Source organism: Bos indicus x Bos taurus, chromosome 2 (genome assembly GCF_003369695.1).
Source record: "Bos indicus x Bos taurus breed Angus x Brahman F1 hybrid chromosome 2, Bos_hybrid_MaternalHap_v2.0, whole genome shotgun sequence".
Classification (NCBI taxonomy): domain Eukaryota; kingdom Metazoa; phylum Chordata; class Mammalia; order Artiodactyla; family Bovidae; genus Bos; species Bos indicus x Bos taurus.
In genome coordinates this window covers 99,306,719-99,328,079 of record NC_040077.1, presented here as the reverse complement: position 1 = coordinate 99,328,079, position 21,361 = coordinate 99,306,719, and the positions used below count along the sequence as shown (strand labels likewise).

General features: G+C 36.2%; 1 protein-coding gene across 6 annotated transcripts in view; it reads left to right on the top strand.

The window, feature by feature from the left end:
* ERBB4 (erb-b2 receptor tyrosine kinase 4) overlaps positions 1–21,361 on the top strand; it is a 1,287,830-nt gene that overhangs the window by 1,089,506 nt on the left and 176,963 nt on the right. For all 6 annotated transcript variants that reach the window (XM_027566608.1, XM_027566583.1, XM_027566617.1 and 3 more), the window contains one exon: positions 8,166–8,351. In XM_027566608.1, coding sequence (XP_027422409.1) covers positions 8,166–8,351 — 186 coding nt within the window. The remainder of the gene's footprint in view (positions 1–8,165; positions 8,352–21,361) is intronic.

The following is a 21,361-nucleotide window of genomic DNA, read 5'->3' as shown; positions in this document are numbered from 1 at the left end:
CACAGAAATATTGTATCACATTTCTGGAAACCAGACCTCTGAAATCAAGGTGTTGGTAGGGCTGGATTCCTTTCAGAAGCTCTAAAGAAAAAGTTGTTCCTTGCCTCCTCCAGCATCTGATGGCTGCATTTGTTCCTTGGCTCTCACCTCTGACTCCTCTGTAGCTAATCCTCTGTCTTTCTCTTTTAAGCATAGTTGTTGATGGCATTTAGAGCCCACCTGGGTAATTCTTGATGATTGTAATCTCAAAATCTCTGATTTAATCATAATCTGTACAGATTTTTTTCCAAATAGGGTATATCAACAGGTTCCTGGGATTAAGATGTGGGCATATTTAGTAATTCATTATCAGCCTACCACAATGATTGCTTAGCAGTCTCTACCATGAGAAAGGGGAAGGAGGGTTGGTGTAGCATGCATGCCATTTTTTCCCCAACAGTGACTTAATCTGTCATTTAACAAATAAGTTTTAGGTTAAGTGACTTGCCCAAATTTACCTCATCAGAACTCCAGTAGGAGGCATGGGGTATATTAAGTTGGAATAATGGAAGAGAGTTTAGCAAGGGGTTTTTATAAGGGAATGGGTAGGCTTGAGGAACACTAGCATAGACTGTTGAAGCCTCTCAAGAATAGTAACAGAACTGTTAGGCATGAAGGAGCGAGAGAATTCCCACTGTGACATTTAGTAGAAGGCTCAGGGAAATGGCAGGTGAGGGATAAATACTAACCTCTCTGCTTTCTTTCTTTACTCCTCTGTTGCTTATTATTATTGACTGAATTCAGATTAAACCAATAGAGAGACAGGGTAGACTGTTGTCATTCATTTCGATCTATTTTTCTGGGCACAAGGCAAAGTGCAGAAGGATGGAGAATGAATCTGGAGGTGCAAAAAGAAATATGCAGGTTAATTCCACAGATCACTGGCATCATAGCTGGGAGAATAATGTAACTGTCTTTATTACAAAATGTAGTGCAATTTTCAACACGTCAAATTTAACTCAAATGTTTATTGAGTACATGCAAGGTTAAAGCTATCTATGTAGCACTCTGAAAAAAAATTGCTAAGGATTTTTTTTTTTGTAAGTTATAGCCCAAACAGACTGGAGTTAATGAAAAAATCAACATTCCTTTTACATCAGCAGTGTGAGTCTGAATTTGACTTGAAGTCAGGTCAAAAATACATGGAAGGATATAGATTTGAGCTACATTGAAATAAACAGTAAATGGGACTTGGCACAATATTACTGATAGATATGGAATGGAATGGAAGAACTCGGAAGAGATAATACCAAATCGGAATCCAAGGTTTAAAAACCAAATCAGAAAATATTTCTGACACTTAGAAAATTGATAAAAACAGCAGACAGGCCTTTATGGAGAAATGTACTTTGTGTGTTAAATTAGAGATGCAGTAGGTTTTCTATATCAGGATGACAGTAAGGCACTTGAAATCCTGGGATGAGGTTGGGTGGGAGGGTGGCATATAATACAGATTCTGTTTGTTTATTAATAAAACTACATTGCTACCTTAGTATGAGCCATATACTGTATGAGAATTTGATAACTTTATCAGCTCATATTACTACTTTCAGATAAATCATTAGAGATGATAGACCTGTAACAAATCTAATAAAAATGGAATATATACTATGATAGGGGAGATACACATATATAAAGACCTACTAGCTTTTACTCAGAGATGACTGTTGAAATTACAGGAGTTGAAAAAAAAAACAGATTGGAATATGAGCACAGTATAATTCTCATGCTTGGATACTCTTGACAGATACTTTACACAGGTATTTTGGATATGATCAAGATGAATTTTGCTTGCCCTCTTTTAGATAGTAATGTTTCTGTTTTTAGATGCAAAGTATATCAAATCATGAGAAGCCACAGAACTGTGCAGTTGACTCCATATGGTTTTGATAACTCTGTCATATTTCTTAAAGTTATAAGATATAAGGATGCAAGAAGTTACAGATGAAAACATAGGGTACTAGAGACAAAGCCATGATAGAATTTCCACATTTAAGATATAGGAGGGAAAAGCAGGTCCCAATAACTGTAATAAAAATACTCAAAAATTCTATCTTGTATAAATTATTAATAAAGTTCTTAATTGTGCAGCACTGATAAGTGGTATCTAGATCTAAGATTCAGACAGCAAATGGATGAATGATGGAGACAGGGATAGAAAACTTCTGACTCCAAAAGTTAGAAGGATCCAAATATGATTTTTCATGTTCACAAAAATGATACCAGGGATTGGAAAAGAATGTCACTGAGCAATGTAGACCCACTTAAACTGATGGTGTATTAATTCAGTCTAATTACTGCTCACCTACTTGCACTAGTAAATTATTATTTATTCTAGACATGAGTGAACAGATGCAGATTTCATTTATTTTATTATCTGGATACCATCTGCAGCAGAACTGATTTGTAAAACATTATTATGGACCGATAATTTTATCTCATTTTTCATCACTGCCATCACCATTATCTTCTTTGTTCTCTACATCACTATCACCCCCTCTGTCTTTAGGAGAGGCATTTGTTTTAAACATTCAGAAATCTGCTGACTGTTACATTAAGCACAATTTTATATGTCTCTGCTAATTGTTTATTATTTTTTTCTCTATCCCCCTTTTTTATCTTCCTTATCCCTGATGCAGTGAAAATCTCCCCATTTTCAGCTGGAGGGTATTGAATTAATGGTCCATTGACATAATGAAACAGTGAAAGTTTAGCTGAAGTAAATATTTTTCATAAACAGAATAGCTCGTAAGTTTTCAGTGACCATATTTTTTTTCTTTTTGTGAAACTCCTAAACAACATGAGTGAGAAAATAATTTTAAGTGCCAAGGTATAAACATCTGAAGGCTGAGCAAAATGATGCCTTAATGTGACAAATAGTATTGCTCACTTTCATTATTGCATCGAAATGTCTTTCCTTCAGAATGAAATAGAGATACAGATAGCATAGTCTAGAGAATAATGGCACACATGCTTCAGAGCTTTTTATCCATTCTCTGGTCATCCCTTGATAGTTAAAAAAAATGTCCTTAATTCCAACCAGACTTCATTATAAAGAAAGATCTTCTTTTAGAATTTTCAGTATAGCACCTGTTACATCCTTCCTCTCTGTCCAATGAGAAAACTATTTAATTCACCTACAAGAAAAATTTTGTAAAGCAAAACAGGAAACAGAGACAGAAAATAATTTCATATCTGGAAAAATTGTTAATACATCTGTCAACTTGTATGTATTCCAGTGGCCTTCGGTGATATGTTCTAATGACAGCAGCAAAGATTCCAAAATTGCTTCCAGAGGCCCCACACAGAGATAGGTAGCGGAGGACATTATTAATTTCAACAGAGTAATTTATTGAAACCCAACACTCCATTATTAAAATATTGGATTTCTTTCCCCTTCCATCCCCCTCATCACTCTAAATGAATCCACATTCTTTTCTCTTTATTTCTTCCCCTTTCCCCAAAAAAAGCCATCTGCTATTTCCTTTATGAAAAAAATAAAACCTACAATTAGTGTCCTGTTCATCTTTTCTTTCTCAGAAAAAGAGAACTATTATGCAAATACTCTGCAATTTGGTTTCAAATACTCTTTGTAGTGTGATGAGCAATTTTCTTTAATACAACCCCAGCTTTTTTGCCAGGACTTACTAATAGATTTTTTTTTTAAAGAGAATTTTCATGCGACATTTTTACACTCTTCTGTTGTAAACTTTTTACGTGCATATTTAAAATGGAAATATTACTCCTTGAGTTGTAAAAGAAAAAAAATTGTTTATATATTTCATCCTGAAAAAGGCCAAAATAACCTTAAAGTCTGTCTTGTATCTTAAATTTCACCATGTTTTGTATCTTAGGAAATGGCCTATACCAAATAATATAGGAAATCAGAGAAATACATTTTCTTTGACTTTTTCTGAAAGTATATTGTAAGTGATGGCAATTTATCTATAAGTGCAAATTTTTGTTTGAGTTGCTCCTTAGGAACTGAAGTATGATTTGATCCAATTCTTTCAGGTATGGCTAAAGTCAGGTGTTTGGCATTGTCTTCTTGTTAGTAAGATAAGCATCTACATTTCAAAGTGCTGATAGAACTGAAATGTTAAAATTTCAGTGTTTTTACCATCCTAGGAAATAGCACTGTTCTAAGAATCAGAAAACCTGTCTTAACTCTGATCCTTCTACTTACTCCTGTGACCTAGGGCAGTAATTCTGCTCAGCCTTGGTTTCCTTATGTTACAGCAGAGAATGGCTGCCTCCTTTGACTGCTTCTTAGAGTTACAATAAGGATTGGACAATGGTGACTGCATGTGACTTCCTTTGCAATGAATGATAGAGATATACAACAGATGGAGATGTTTCAGAGATTCTCAAAGTTCTGTGTTTCCTGCAGTAGCTTCACTACTTGCAGGAGCTTGCTACAAATGTAGATTCCTGATTCATTTCTAGACCTGATTATCTGGGAGTGGGGCTAGGAAAACCACCCTTTAAATGATAAACCTAGGCCATTTGTAGTGATAAATGCTAGGACTTGAAAGATAAGTCACAGAAGAGAAACGGAATACAATTAGAATATGTTTAATTAAATCTGATATCTAATATTTAATATCTAATTAAATATCTAATTTGTTACTTGATTGAGTTAGACAATTTAATTATGTTTTGCTTTTTTGTTGATGACTGAAGTGACTTAGCAGCAGCATGTGTATATGTGTGCATAACATAATTCAGTGAAAGAACCTCTGGTTCACACTTTTAATATTAACATTAATTACTATTTAATAAAATACTAGATTAAATAATAGATAATATAACTTGGCTAACATTTCTATTTGTACTCTCCTTATAATTGCATCAGTTTGCTTTATTTCAAATGTTTGCTTTATTTCAAATGTTGACTGAAATATACAGGAAGTAAAACCAAATTGTTTCTGCTTCATGGATCCAAATAGAGCCATATTTGTAGCAATAATTCAAATTTCTGGCTTTGCTGATTGTGCAGAAATCCCAACTTCAGTGGAAGTCTTCCCAAATAGTTTAGGAAGAGTTGCATGTTCATATGAATTTACAAACTAGTCTGCCAGTTGCAGTCACCAAGTGGTATCTACAATGTTCTTTCTTACCAGCTCAGTCCCTAGGTGGAGCTTCTCTTCTCTCTGAGACACCCAGAGGTCCTATCTCAGCATCATTGACTGATATCACCTGAGGACACCACTGACCTTGTGGGAGGTGGTGCCTCTCCATGGTCCCTGGCCTGCCAGTTCTCAAGGTGTTATGTTGGTGGACTCAGCAAGAAAGCAGAGAAACCAGTGGTGCTCTCTCTCATTCTCTTACTTGTCTGGTTCCTTGTGGCTGCTGGGGAAGGAGGAATTGGAAGACCTCATCTGCTTGGAGGTCAGCTGAAAAACAATTTCAGCTTCTACTCCCTAAGGCTCAAAAATAAAGTCCTTTGAGTGACGCTGAAGTCCCCTTACCAACTTATTTCTTCTGTTTGGCCTCCTATCTCTCCTTTCTCCACACGAGTTCATAGTGCCCCACTCTTCCTTCTTCAAAAAATAAAACATTATAATTCACATAAGACCTTGGCTGGATCCAGTAAAATCCATATACTCCATCAGCCTCACCTATGATTATGAATAATCTTCAGACTCTGCTGAACTCAACCCTACTAAAGAGTAGTGGAGATTAAAAGTGAATAGCTTTTGAGATAATAATCATCTCAAGCTATCTTCTCAAATAACTGTAAGATAATATTAAAAAAAGTCAAATGGTTCTACATGGTTGTGTTCCTGTTCAGTTGCTTTGGCCATTCATCCATCTTCTTACATCTTTTCTAGAGTAAGACATCCTGCTCCAGTCTAAACTGGCTCCTATATCAGGTGCCTGTAGAGCTTTGATTCTGGAGTATCCCTTTCCTGTCATTTCCTTGTTTTCACAATTAAGTGCACTTTTTAAAGTGCCCTTCACTTTTTATTAAATGAGCACGTCTAACAGATAAAGGAAACCTATGAGATAATCTTTTTTAAGAACAGACATGTCCATATATTCACTCACTTGGTTCAAATTTTGCTGGATATAGAATTTGAGGTTTAAACAAAACTTTCACTATTTTGAAATCATAGCTCCATTTGGGAGAAGGAACTAGAGGGTGGCCTTGATTTTCATCATATATAAATTTACACGATTGATTACCAGAGTACTTCTTTATTTTTACCAGAATACTTCTCTTTCTGTTACCTAATATTCATAGTTTACAACCCCTTTGATTAAACTTCTCCTAAGGATGAAGGGTTAGGAATATCCCCTGGAAAAGGGAATGGCTACCCACTCTAGTATTCTTGTCTGGAGAATTCCATGGACAGAGGAAGTTGGCAGGCCACGTCTTTGGAGTCACAAAGAGTCGGACACAACTGAGCGACTAACACAAACACACACAAGGATGAAGGAGATCTGTATTCTAAGTGCTTCCTAGATGGACTTTGAAACAATCCTGATAAAGTCAGTCCCTCCTACTCCGTTTATGTACAGTGGTTTGTGGTGTAACACTACTGAGCCTGTTGTGTGTACACCCTTGGCGTAAATTGGATTTATTTTCAAGTTTCTCACCTCCTAAGTTAGGCTTCAGATTTTCTATGTTTGCTAAGTCAGTTACTACTAATAAGCCACTTTCTACTGTTAGTATTCCATCCCCATTGCCTCTTCTTGTGATTGTTGGTTTCTGGCTTTTTATTGATTCATTTATTATTAAAATGATGGGATCAAGAGGAAATAAAAGTAAATGTGTGTATCAGTCTGCCATGCTGTCTTAAAGAGAAGCTCAGTATAGCTTTTTATCCTCAGTTATTTGAAAATTTTTAAAGCTACAAAAAAATGTTCAAAAAGAGTATGATGAACATTCTTATACCTGCATATAGGTAAACTGATTGATAATAAATTGCCATATATGTATCAACCACTCTGTGAGTGTGTGTATGTATAAGGTTGTATCAGTTTCAAATTGGAGAAAAGACACTTAAAATAGCTTTTAACTGAAAGCTAACTTTAGGATGGGCTAAATATCTATCATGTGTCCACCCTTTATCTTCATTAAGCAAAAGTGCCTTTATGATTATGAAAAAGAAGTTAGTACTGTTTTCTCACTTCATGAAATAACAAAATTAGAGTAGATGAGTTTTTACAATCTCACCTAACTCTCAAATTTTATGGTTCTATTTATATCATTTATAATTTTGAAAATGAAATAAATTTGAGTAAAATCAAAGGTTATGGAGTAAAAATGTCTTATTAAAATGTTTGTTTTTCTGCATAAATTCATAGTAGGCATATTGTTAGATAGGAAGGCATATTATTTGTAATTGTTTACATTGATATTTATAATTTTAAAAAATAATAATTCACAAATTACCTTTATGATGTCTGAATGCATATCAATAATGAATGATTTAATTTTGAATGGCTTTTTTTGTAACTGTGGGGGCTTACCAGGTGACTCAGTGGTAAAAAATCTTTTTGCCAATACCTGCCAATGCAGAAGACCCAGGTTCCATCCCTGAGTCAGGAAGATCCCCTGGAGAAGGAAATGACAACCCACTTCAACATTCTTGCATGGGAAATCCCATGGACAGCAGAGTTCCATGGGCTATGGTCCATGGGGTTGCAAAACAGTCAGACATGACTTAACAACTAAACAGCAATAATTCATAACTTTGTGCTACCTTGTGCAAATAACTGTATTGTGTAGATAACTGAACTCTAGAACCAAAGATCAAAGGTTAAAAATCCACAATATAATTTAGGATTCCACTTCATTTGGCAGTAAATAAAATCTAATATTTTTCACATTACAGAAGAGAAAATACTACTATTAAATTTGCATGCAGTTATTATATAACATTTACCATTCTTACATATATATATATATATAGTCTAACTTCCACTTATTTTCACTTGAATTAAATCACTTTAGAAATATTATGGCTACAATAATGTCTTTTTTCACTTTTAATTGATTCCATTTTATGAGAGTACCTTTTCAAAATCATTATCAACAGCATTAGTACAGTGCAAGTAACTATCATAGCAAAGAACTTTGAGTTGAAATAATGGTATTATTTATTTTTTTCTTTTAGGAAGCCCTAATCATGGCAAGTATGGACCATCCACACTTAGTTCGATTATTGGGTGTGTGTCTGAGCCCAACCATCCAGCTGGTTACACAGCTCATGCCCCATGGCTGTCTGCTGGACTATGTCCATGAACACAAGGATAACATTGGATCACAGTTGTTGCTTAACTGGTGTGTCCAGATAGCTAAGGTAAGTGCCCATCTTCTCTGCCTTTATATATCCTAATCTACTACAGTTTGGGTGTTTTCAATCTGTTTAAATGAATTACATCTGCTATAATACAGGTAGGGAGATATTTGCATTCAAATTACAGATCAAACTCATAGTCTATTTATACAATTTGGTGCTATTGTATGGACTCTTTGTGTTATATTGACAAGATGCCAGAACAAATAACTTCTTGGTCAGGAGGGAAAAAACTGGTATACTGGATTTGCTGGACTTTTTTGTGTTTGGGTATTGTTTAGTAATGAATTCAGGGAAGAAAAGGTTGAAAGTTTGAATTGCTTCATTTGCAGATGATTTTATTAGGATAGCATGCATGTTCAATTCTCAGAATTACAAATGATCAAATTCTAAATATCTTCCTAGACATTTTGATAATTTGCGATTGGTCTTTAATAGTTGTTTTTTATTGTCGTTCTGGTGTTTTTTGTGTGGGTTTTGTTGTTGTTGCTTTTTCGTTCCAGAACAAGGTCTCAGGCATATATATACATATATATATATATATATATATATATATATGGTGTGGTGTGGATCTCATACCTGGGAGGCTGGAGGGAGATGGATGTTGATGAACTAGAAAACATGCACTCATATAGCCCCTATTTTGGACTATAGTTTTTCTCACCAGAGTTATCAGATCTTCAAAATATTTAGGAAGGGGCCAGAACTCTGTATTTTTTGATGTGATTTCTCTAAATTAAAATCTTGGCTCAAACTTCCAAAGCACTCTGGGAGTCACACAAAGCTTTCATGTCCTGCAGCCTGCCAGTGTGCGGCTTTGGTGTATATATTCATGTTCAAAGAAACCATTTAAGATTATCTGTACCAATAGTATCTCTTGAAAATGTTCTTCAAGATAAATAGGTCTGGGATGAGTTTCAATTCACTATGTCAACTCTTGTTTACCTCAGAATATTACCTGATGTTCTATAAATTCTACAGATCTGATCATTTTAGCATTTGTATAATATAAATGCCAAAATGTTAATCCAGTAGTTTTAGTCTATTTCTTTTTACAATCTAAGAATGAATAAAAATACATCATCCAAAGCAGAAATTTAAGATAACTCTTAAAATGCAAATCCCCAAAATCAAGGGAAAAGCCCACTTTGGTTTTCTGTACCATAAATCTCGATATAGTTTCCTTACGGACCATGTATTACCATTTTGTGAATATTATATGACAAACTCACAACTGAGAGGATTCTTTATGGTAATGAAGTTTGAAATATCACTCTTCAAAAACTGATTTACTTATCTAAGAACTTCTATAATTTATAAGGTGAGCTAAATATGCTATAGAAATTCTCAAGTCATCCTAGCAGTATAAATGAAAACAAAACTAAGTTTTGAACTTCTTAACTCTTTTCTATATTTCCTGCAGTCTTCTTCATAATTTAGGTTTTGTCCTTAGGGATTCATGGCATTAATATATCATTTATGCAAGACTGTACTCTCTAATAATAGAAACTACTTTGAGTTCCCTGAATAATCACACAGCTTTAAACCTTTCTGCCTTTGTAAATGACATTCCTTCTGCTTAGAAATCTTTTCTCAGAGCGTCTTGATTCACAAAACATGATCTTTTATATCCATCAACAATGGTTGGGCTCCCTCCCCTTGTGAAGTCAACCTTATTTTCTCTCTAAACAGAACTTTTTTTCCTCCTCTATTAGTTTGGTCATTGGTATATTGAACACATTTGTACCATTTAAATGTTATACCACATGTTTATATAACTCTGACTGTATGACATATATATTTAGTCATTAATCTTTTAATAAATATGTGTGGACACCTACCATGTACCATGTATTATGCATACTGGAATGTCTAGTGGAAGGACAGATGTTCAACAAATAAAACAGCTAGGTATTGGATTAAACACTTTGATTTAGTTTTTGAAGAAAAATAATCACAGGAGAGACTTAAGGGCAAACCCCATTGAGTCCTGAGGGAGACTGGCTATTGGAATAAACTTAGGCAGAGGGAAAATTACAACAGAACCCTTTATATATATAGGGTGACCATGTAATTTGTCTTCCAAATGAACAATTTTAAGAGTGAAAGGAGACTGTATTACTAGTTATGCCAGGACAACAGGCACACAAATGTAAACAGAACAAGGTATGTGGTAATACTGAGTAGCATGAAAAATTTGGATTTGATTATAAATGCTGTGAATATTGAAGTATTTTGCTCTGGAAATGATATAATCTAATTTATTCTCTAAAGAGATCATGCCCTTTTATGTATGAAGATTAGATTAAGGCAATGCAAGAACAGAAATGAAGATAACAGTTAGAAGTCTGGGAGTGGTGAAAATAAGAAGTGAATGGAATTAAGATACTTTTTTGAGACAAATTAAGATATTTTGTGGAGAAGGCAATGGCACCCCACTCCGGTACTCTTGCCTGGAAAATCCCATGGATGGAGGAGCCTGGTAGGCTGCAGTCCATGGGGTCACTAAGAGTCAGACACAACTGAGCGACTTTACTTTCACTTTTCAGTTTCATGCATTGGAGAAGGAAATGGCAACCCACTCCAGTGTTCTTGCCTGGAGAATCCCAGGGACGGGGGAGCCTGGTGGGCTGCCGTCTATGGGGTCGCACAGAGTCGGACATGACTGAAGTGACTTAGCAAGGTATTTTGATTACTGATTACTGGGTGGTGAGGGAGGGAAATATGGTAGTGCTGTTGCCTGAGGTAGAGAAAGCCAGTTCAGTTCCAGATGTGGCAAATTGAAAAGGTTTATTGAACATAAAAATGGAGCTATCAAATAGGTAGTTGAATTTGGTCAAGTCTATGGATATAGATTTAAGATTATAAATTGCCAAGGAGTCGGACATGACTGAAATTTAGCACACACACCCACATTATAAGTATTCAAACATATGGGAAGATATGAGATTACCTAATAGTTACTGACTTGGTCTGATTCCTGTTTTTTCCCAGCACCTAAAATTGGGTTTTACACAGGTAGCTATTCAGTATTTATTTGATAAATATTTTTAAGTCATAAAGAAAATGAAAAACAACAACAAACCCTACCTTAAGAAGGGAGTCCTTCTTTTATCTTTTTATTCCTAATTTGAGGGCAGAACTGTGTACTGGAAACAACATTGGAATCAAAATGCTTACATTACATTAGTGTGCCAGTGCCCACTTTTTGGTTTCATGAATTTGAATAAACTATTCAACCCTTTTGAATTTTCTGTGTATTAATGCTGTTAACAATTACTACTTTTTTCTTCATCTGCAAAACGAGACAATACTGTCTACCTGTAGTAAGCTGAAAAACAATCCCCTGCCTTCAAATATGTTATGTCCTATCCCCAGCTTCTGAGGACATGTTAATTTAGATGTTAAAGGGTATTGTGTTGCTGTGATTAAATTAAAGATTTTGAGATGAGATTATCCTGGATCATCCAAGTGGGCTATCCACATAAGTGGGAGGCTTAAGGATCAGAGTAAGGGAAAGAAGATATAAAAATGGAAGTAGAGTAGAAGTGATGGGCCTTGAAGATAGAGGAAGGGGCCCACAAACTGAAGCTACCAGTCAACCTCTAGAAGCTAGAAAAGACAGGGGAGTAAGTGAAAGTGAAACTGAAAGTCACTCAGTCATGTCCGACTCTTTGCGACCCCATGGACTATACAGTCCATGGAATTCTTCAGGCCAGAATACTGGAGTGGGTAGCCTTTCCCTTCTCCAGGGGACCTTCCCAACCCAGGGATCGAAACCAGGTCTCCTGCATTGCAGGCATATTGTTTACCAGCTGAGCCACAAGGGAAGCCCAAGATCTTCCCTGAGACCTCTGGAAGGAAGGCAGGCCTGCCCACACCTTGATTTCCCTCCAGTTTGGAAACTGACTTTTGACCTCTGAAGTCCAGAGCTGTAAGAAAATATATTTGTATTGTTTTAAGCCACTACATTTGTGGTAGTTAGTTATAGCAATAGAAAGCTAATAAACTTCTATTGCTATAGTGATTTGCAGATATTAAATAAAATAGCTCATGTAAAGTCCCTGGCTCAGCTCCTGAAACCTGGAGTATTTAAAAACAATCTTCTTTTATTTGCTATAGGTTGAAAGCTTTGAAACAGAATTGTTTCAGAAATGTCTGTAAAATATGAGTAATTTGGTCTGAGTCAACACAAGTACTTTGCAGATGGCTATTTCAGTAATTCAGAAGAGTCCATTTTTTTTTCTTTCAATTCTCACCAAAAGAGAATTTATGAAAATGAGATATCATCATAGTAATTACTCCAATACCCACTTTCATGTTGGCTGTATCCTTTTTTATTGACAGAGTTGGTAGGAGGGGAGGTATGATGCTGTAAAATAGCCAATTTATATTTATGTTATAGAATACCTGTGAAAACTGTAAGCAGAAGGAATAACAGTTATAATTAACATCAGACAGTTGCTCTGTGTAAGCCACTATTCTATATATTTTATTAATTAATTAATTTTTTAATCTCAAACCAGTGAGGGAAGTGTCATCAGTATGTCCACTTCACGATAAATAGTGAGTCACAGAGAATTTAAGTTACATGATTAAATTCATACAGAGTGTAAATAAATATTAGAATCACTAATCTATGTTTTTATGTATAAGAAGAAAGTATTTCTTAAAATTTCATCTACATTTCAAGTTTTCCTTGCATTCTTCCATCAGTACCTCATTCTATAGCAGTTTATGTAATAGAAACACAAATTTAAACTGTTCTGAGACTCAGTTTCTTTATGTGAAAATATTACTACTATAAACCACAGAAGGATTTAGAAAAGTTTTTTTTTTTTTTAGGAGATGCTAAAGTAAGTTTTCAGTAAATATTATGATAAAAAATAAATAAACATCAGATTGCTTCTTATCAGTAGCCATTTTCACTCTGCATGTGCTGCCTTTAGAACTTGATTTAATTTGGTAAGCAGAGCAGAACATATTATTATTTAATGTTTGTATAATACCATATGCCTTCCTGGGGCTTTATGAATCCAGGATAGAAGATAATTGTGAGAATTCTTTCTTTCAGAGTTGTTGCTAACAAGTTGGGCAAGCGGTTTTTAAAAGACCACTTGGCAGAATCTGAAAAGTGTATGAATTTAGAGTGAAGGAACTTTATGGTGAATAACACTGGTATTGGTTAAATTCATGTGGACAAAGCATATGTTATGCAACAGGCATCTACTGGGTGCTTTATATACTTTGTAGTATATAATATTTATTGAAACTCTAGCAGGTATGGCCCATTATTCTCCCAGTTTATAGATGAGGAAGATGGAACAACTTAAGTCCTAAAGGACACAGCAGTAGACTGAGATACCTGGATTCTGAATCAGGTAACTCTGATGCCTGCCTGAGCCAAGTCTTTAAGCCATTCTGCACTCTTTCCTTTCCAAACACATGCATCACGGCAGGTTAAAGTCACTTGCCCTCCTCCAGAACTTGAGGACTGGTGCAACTGAGCAACTGAGCGTGCACGCACAGGCTGAGGAGCATGACATTTTTCTGTAGTTGTGTCTCATCATCACGCCCATAACAGAGAAGATTCCATCATGAATAACACTTTTTACTGTCTTCATGGAAAATTTTTTATTGCCTTATCATCAGGGTCTATATCACATTTTTCAGAATCAAGTGGGAAGATATTTTTACCATCTGCTTTGGCGGGATTTTTTTCAACTGATGGTTTACATAAAAAATTATGATAAAGCAAGCTCAAAACTGCTCTGTGAGGTATCATACAGTATTGATACTGATCACAAATGATTCTATAAATTAATGATTTAAAAGGTATGGTTTGGTGTTAGTTTGTGTTAAGCATATAGACTCTAGAACCAGGCTGACTGGGTCCAAACTCCAGCTTATTAGCCATGTGGCCCTGGACATGTCATTTACTTTCTCTCTGTGCCCCCTGAAAATTAACATCATAACATTACTCTTTCCATAGAGCAGTTATGAGAATAAGTTAATACTTGTGCTAAAACTGCTACTTAGTGTAGAATAAGGGTGTTATAATGTTTGGATAATATCTGAGATGAAAGAAATAAGGAAAGACACATAGCATCCCTGACTCAATGAATATGAGTTTGAGCAAACTCCAGGAGATAGTGAAGGACAGGCCAGCCTGGCGTGTTGCAGCCCATGGGGTCACAAAGAGTCAGACACAACTTAGTAACTGAACGACAACAATAATGTCATTTCAAAAATGCTCAATTTAAAAATCTCAGATATAAAAGATTTAACATTTGTTCTTACACTATACTGAGGATAAGAGAAGGTAATCTCATGTATAATATTTAATATTTCTAGGTTTCAGAATAAAACTAGAGTCTCCTATACTCTTATGCTTTCTGCACAGGTTCCTAAGCTGCTTTTCTCCATGTGCTGTCATCATGACCTCTAATTTTCATATCAGAAAATTGGATTGTGTGTAATGTTGAACATGTGAAACCAGCAATGAATTGGCAAAGAGCTGAGGTCAGGATAATTCCTTACATTAGATAGTGTGAGCAGCCCAAAGTTCCTTTACGGAGGTAGTGAATCTCTAAAACAATTAACACCAGAACTAGTTGAAACTTTGGCACAGCAAGACACTCCAGATTATCTATTTCACTGATTTAAAATTTATAAAACATGAAATTGTTTTGTCCAGTGAAATTTTACTTGAAAATCTAAGCAAATAAAACTGAGCCATATCTATAGCAATAGGGGGTATTGAGGGGGCTTCATGGAGCCCTGAGGGATTCCTAGGTCCTCACAAGGGCCAGCTTTAAGACCATCTGATGTGGCTGTATTGAAGATGGGGAAAATGAAACCTAAACAGGTGACAGAATTCATTTAAGACACAGGTCACAGTGACAAGGACACATTCCAAATCCATTTATCACCCGGTCACTCCTGCCTAGACCAACTGACAGCTTACATCCTTTACTCTGACCTCATAAGATTTGTGGACTGCTCATATATGTTGTTCAGTCAGGAAGTCCTGTCTGACTCTTTGTGACCCCATGGACTGCAGTACAATAGGCTCCCCTGTCCTTCACTGTATCCTGGAGTTTGCTCAACTCATGTCCACTGAGTCAGTGATGCCATCCAGCCACCTCATCCTCTGTCACCCACTTTTCTTCCTGGCCTCAATCTTTCACAGCATCAGGATTTTTTCGAATGAGTCAGCTCTTTGCATCAGGTGGCCAAAGTACTGGAACTTCAGCTTCAGCATCAGTCCTTCCAATGAATATTCAGGGTTGAATGACTGGTTTGATCTCATTGCACCTAAGGGACTCTTAAGAATTCTCTCTGGCACCACAGTTCAAAAACATCAGTTCTTCAGTGCCCTATGGTCCAACTCTCACATCTGTACATGACAACTGGAAAAACCATAATTTAGGTGAAATAACTACTGTAGTATTAGAGAGATTGAGTCTAAAAGATCATATACCTCTCGTTATAATTTTTAAGTGATCTAATGAGCTTTTTCTCTTCCTGGAATATTAAATGAGAGACAGTTAGCTTATTTTTACTTTCAAGTACTTTTGTGTTTTCAGTTTACCTTCCAAGGGCTTTTTTTCTTTAAATCTCTCTTTTCTACCAATAGTTTTTCCTCTCCATCTTTACATCAGGATGTCTAATAACATTGCAGCCTCCCAAATTGGTGATAAAGCACCTGGCTGAATTTGAATCATATTTCTCTCCTCCCTGAAACAACCTCCTGCTTTTTATTTATGTGCCAAATTCTCATTGCCTTAAAGGAGGACGATATAAAAGATGTAGTAAGGAATAAGAGAGCATCTCGATTGTACCAGATGAAAATGAAGTTTATGGAGGCAGTTTCTAGAGCACAGGTCCCAGAATTGCACTGAAGCCTTAATTGTTTCCTGGGGTTTGCATGAAATATGAAGGTCTCTCCCTTAGAGAAGTCATTTAGGTTGTTTCTTGTCTAACCTATAAAATAGCAAGCTTCTCTTTTGCTTTGCTTTGCCTGCGGCTTTGCTTGGCATGCTGAATGATTCTAATTCAGCCAGGAAGATTCCCCATTCTATAAACGGCAACAGTTTTCATTCAGCTACCAGCACAACCATAAAGTAAAGAACTTAATTTCTTTACTGTAAATGTATAACTAGTACTTGTAGTGTACTGTTTTTTGACATAAATGTGAAATCTTTCCAATCGGAATGGATTAAGCTGTACTTTCTGTGTGTAAAGTGTTCACAATTATGTCAATTAGTCATGATTATGTGAATGAAGTTGGGTAGTATAGCACATTTTAGGAGTACAGTGACTTTCCCAAATGCAGAATCAAAGTAGCAAGACCTGTTTGTCTAGTTTATGGCTTCCCCATGGCTTTTGTTTCTAAAATACGGAGGAAGATGGGTGTTATAATATTGCTGTCAGGAAGTTGTGATATATATTCGTGATCTTTCAGATGTATGCATGCAGTGTCATTCTTCCTACAAATTTCAAGATGTTTACAATAATTCAGAGAGTTAGGACTTGCATTTTGCTGCACATAGGAGAAGCAAAGGATGAGGAGACCAAGCAATCTGACTGGAAACAGAAAAACCATATTGGACTGAAGACAAAACACAGATTTACTTCCTCTTGTTGTTGTTATTGTTCAGTTGCTTAGTCATGTCCAAGTCTGTAAGACCCCATGGACTGCAGCACGTGAGGCTTTCCTGTCCTTCACCATCTCCCAGAGCTTGCTCAAACTCATGTCCATTGAGTTTGAGATGCCATCCAACAATCATGTCCTCTGTCAACCCCTTCTCCTTCTGCCTTCAGCCTTTTCCAGCATCAGGGTCTTTTCTAGTGAGTCAGCTCTTCACAGCAGGTGGCCAAAGTATTGGAGCTTCAGCTTCAGCATCAGTCCTTCCAATGAATATTCAGGATTGATTTCCTTTAGGATTGACTGGTTGGATCTCCTTGCAGTCCAAGAGACTCTCAAGAGTCTTCTCCAACATCACAGTTCAAAAGCATCAATTCTTTGATGCTCAGCTTTCTTTATAGTCCAGCTCTCACATACATACATGACTATTGAAAAAACCATAGCTTTGACTATGTGGGCCTTTTTTGGCAAAGTAATGTCTCTGCTTTTTAATATGCTATCTATGTTTGTCTTAGCTTTTCTTCCAAGGAGTAAGTGTCTTTTAATGTCATGGCTGCAGTCACCATCTACAGTGATTTTGGAGCCCCCAAAAAATAGTCTTCACTGTTTCCATTGTTTCCCTATCTATTTGCCATGAAGTGATGGGACTGGATGCCATGATCTTCATTTTTTGAATGTTGAGTTTTAAGCCAGCTTTTTCACTCTCCTCTTTAACTTTCATCAAGAAGCTCTTTAGTTCCTCCTTGCTTTCTGCTCTAAGGGTGGTGTCATCTGCATATCTGAGGTTATTGATATTTCTCCCAGCAATCTTGATAACAGTTAGATGTGCTTCATCCAGCCTGGCATTTCACATGATGAACTCTGCATATAAGTTAAATAAGCAGAGTGACAATATATGTCCTTGACATACTCATTTCCCAATTTGGAAGCATTCAGTGGTTCTACGTCCCATTCTTACTGTTACTTCTTGACCTTCAGACAGATTTCTCAGGAGGCAGGTCAGGTGGTCTGGTATTCCCATCTTTTGAAGAATTTTCCACAGTTTGTTGTGATCCACATAGTTCCTCTACACCTGCTCAAATTCTTCTCCAGAAAGTTTTTAAATTTATTCTGAAATAGGTTTAGATTCAGAAGAAGTTACAAAAAATTGAAAGAGTATTTCCATTTGTTCCTCACCAATTTCCCCACTGATAACATTTTGCATAATCATATTACAATATTGCAACCAGGAATTTGACACTGGTACAACCCATAGAGCTTATTCAGATTTCAACAATTTTACATAAATTTTCATGTGTGTTTGTGTGTATAGAAATGAAATGAAAGTGTTAGTCACTCAGTCGTGTCCGACTCTTTGTGACTCCATGGACTCTAGTCTGCCAGGCACCTCTGTCTGTAGAATTCTCCAGGTAATAAATATGGAGTGGGTAGCCATTCCCTTTTCCAGGGGATCTTCCGACCCAGGGATCAAAGCTGGGTCTCCTGAATTGCAGGCAGATTCTTTTCCATCTTAGCCACCAGGAAAGCCCCCCGTGTGTGTATGCTGCTGCTGCTGCTGCTAAGTCACTTCAGTCGTGTCCGACTCTGTGCGACCCCATAGACAGCAGCCCACCAGGCTCTGCCATCCCTGGGATTCTCCAGGCAAGAACACTGGAGTGGGTTGCCATTTCCTTCTCCAATGCATGAAAGTGAAAAGTGAAAGGGAAGTCGCTCAGTCGTGTCTGACTCTTAGCGACCCCATGGACTGCAGCCCACCAGGCTCCTCCATCCATGGGATTTTCCAGGCAAAAGTACTGGAGTGGGGTGCCATCGCCTTCTCCACTGTGTGTGTTTAGTTCTATGCAATTCTATCTCATGTGTTGGTTTATATAACTACCACCACATCAAGGTATAGAAGTATTTCATGACCTCTTATCATCCCCTTAAAGCCTCCTACTTCTTTGTTTTTAATTGTTCTTAAGTCTTGCCATGATCTATGTTTGTAATAATGACATTTTTATTGAAATGTAATTGCTTTACAATGTTGTATTAGTTTCTGCTGTACAATTAAGTGAATCAGTCATATGGATACATATATTCCCTCCCTCTGGGACTTCCCTCCCTCATGACTTATTTTTAAAACATTTTTTTTTAATTTACTATGTTTTCCACATGATAGTAGCTATTAATACAGTGAATATATATTATTGTTGTCTAGTTGCTAAGTTATGTCCAACTCATTTCCAACCCCATGGACTGTAGCCAGCCAGGCTCCTCTGTCCGTGGAATTTCCCAGGTAAGAATACTGGAGTGAACTGCCATTTCCTTCTGCAGAGGACCTTCTTGACCCAGGGGTAGAAGCACATCTCCTGCACTGATAGGTGGCTTCTTTACCATTGAGCCACCAGAGAAGCCATGGTGAGATATACATATACATATATATGTGTAAATATATACAATACTCCTTCATTCTAGCATTAGTAATTTGGAAAACTCATACTTCAATAGATATCCTCTAGATTTGCACAAAAAATATTCTCAACAGTGACTACGAAGAAGAGAAACCAAGTTTCTCTCTAGCTATATAACTGTGTAGTTATGTGACCTAAGAGGGATGCAGCACTCAAAATGTAGTATTAGATCCTCTTACAATTACTTAGTGGGAACATCTACACTCCTACTTCTGTGCCTTCTAATTACCATAGGAAAGTAGTTTAGCAGGTCACTGGCTGCAGAAGAGAGATAGCACAATCAAACCCAGAAGGGCATGCAGCCAGAAGGGAGGAAAATTAGGTTAATAATGAAGACAGTCTGAAAGTGAGTGAGAAAAAGCAGTAAAAGCTCTATGCTCAATCTTCTACATTCGGAAAATGTTCAAAAATTTAGAATAATTATATTTAGTACCATATGTGATAAAGTGTACATAGCTTGTATGATATGTATGCTTACAAATATAAATATACACATATACATACATGCTTTCATCTATATCTTGAATATAAATATATTAGTAAGATGAATTTATGTAGCCAAAATTTCACACTATCTAATTAAATATAGGAAGGAGCGCAAGGTGAGGAGAGTCATTTATCGTCATGATTAGAAATATTAGGCCAAATGGTATTTGCACAAATTTTTATTTTTCATTGTCTAAATTTGATTCATGAAAAGGAGCCTGTTGGAAATATTGATTATTTTTCATCAGGCTAAGGTGAGAGTTGAACAGAATATATGTATAGCTATGGAAAGAAAGGGGAGCTGAGTGGTTATGAGCACATGAAGAGTGGCGACGGGTCAAAGATTTTATCCTTCATTAAGAATCTGTTTCCTATACTCAGTATCTACACCATCACAAAATGAACAAAGGATGAGCTTAATGGCAGTCATCTATCAGCTAGCCACATTTTCAGCTTCAGGATTCTGCTATTCCCAATGCTCTATGTATGCCTTGACAAGGCTGATTGTATAATTATGATACTTCATCACCCACTCCTAGTGCGCTTTCACTGGCGAGGACCAGAACTAGGGACTTTGAAGATCATCGCCCCAAGCCAGCACATTAGCATGAATACAGTTTACTAATGGGGCTACTCTAATAGAAACTGTAGTATAAGGTTTAAACCAAGGATTTTGTTATGAAGTCCCTTGTAGATTAAATGTCAGATTATAATGAGCTTTAAAATTAAAAATATTATATTTTAAGACAAAATGAATGAGTCCCTTGAATTTTCATTTTCTATCTGGTATGTACTAAGAATTACCAGTTATTCTGCTAAATTGATACAGAATTTATAAAACTTTCCAAGAATGCATAAGTGCTAAATAAAAGAATACCTTTAAGTTAATTTCTATACAAAATTGAAGAATTCCACAAAAATATAGCTAATATGGGTTCAAACGGTTTTTATGAGATCAATACTGTTCTTAATCTGTGTTCTGGTACTCAGTTTGTGAAATATATATGTATATTTTTTTTCAAAAGAAGTTTCAGTCTAGTTGTTTATATTTTGCTTGAAGGTGTTTAGATGGCTATTTCTTTAAAGCTTTAGCACATCAAGTCAGAACACATACTAAAATGACTCAGTTTCTGCTATTGACTGGAAAAACTGTCTGGCAATCCCTAAACCAAGAGTGTACAGGTGATGTTTCATGGTGAGATTGAAAAAATTTCATAGATTCTTCCCAGTCCCTGGTATACAATCACTCATGATTGGTACTGATCAGAGCTTTTGTGGACCATGTTGTCTTGTCCTGGTTTTGTTTTAAGTAGATCGACAATGCTAGGCGTGGCAGAAACAATAATGGAAAGTAGTGATCCTTATGTCTCTTTAACCTAAGTGTTCATGAAGCAAGATGAATCCTGTAGCAAAATCAGCTAACACTT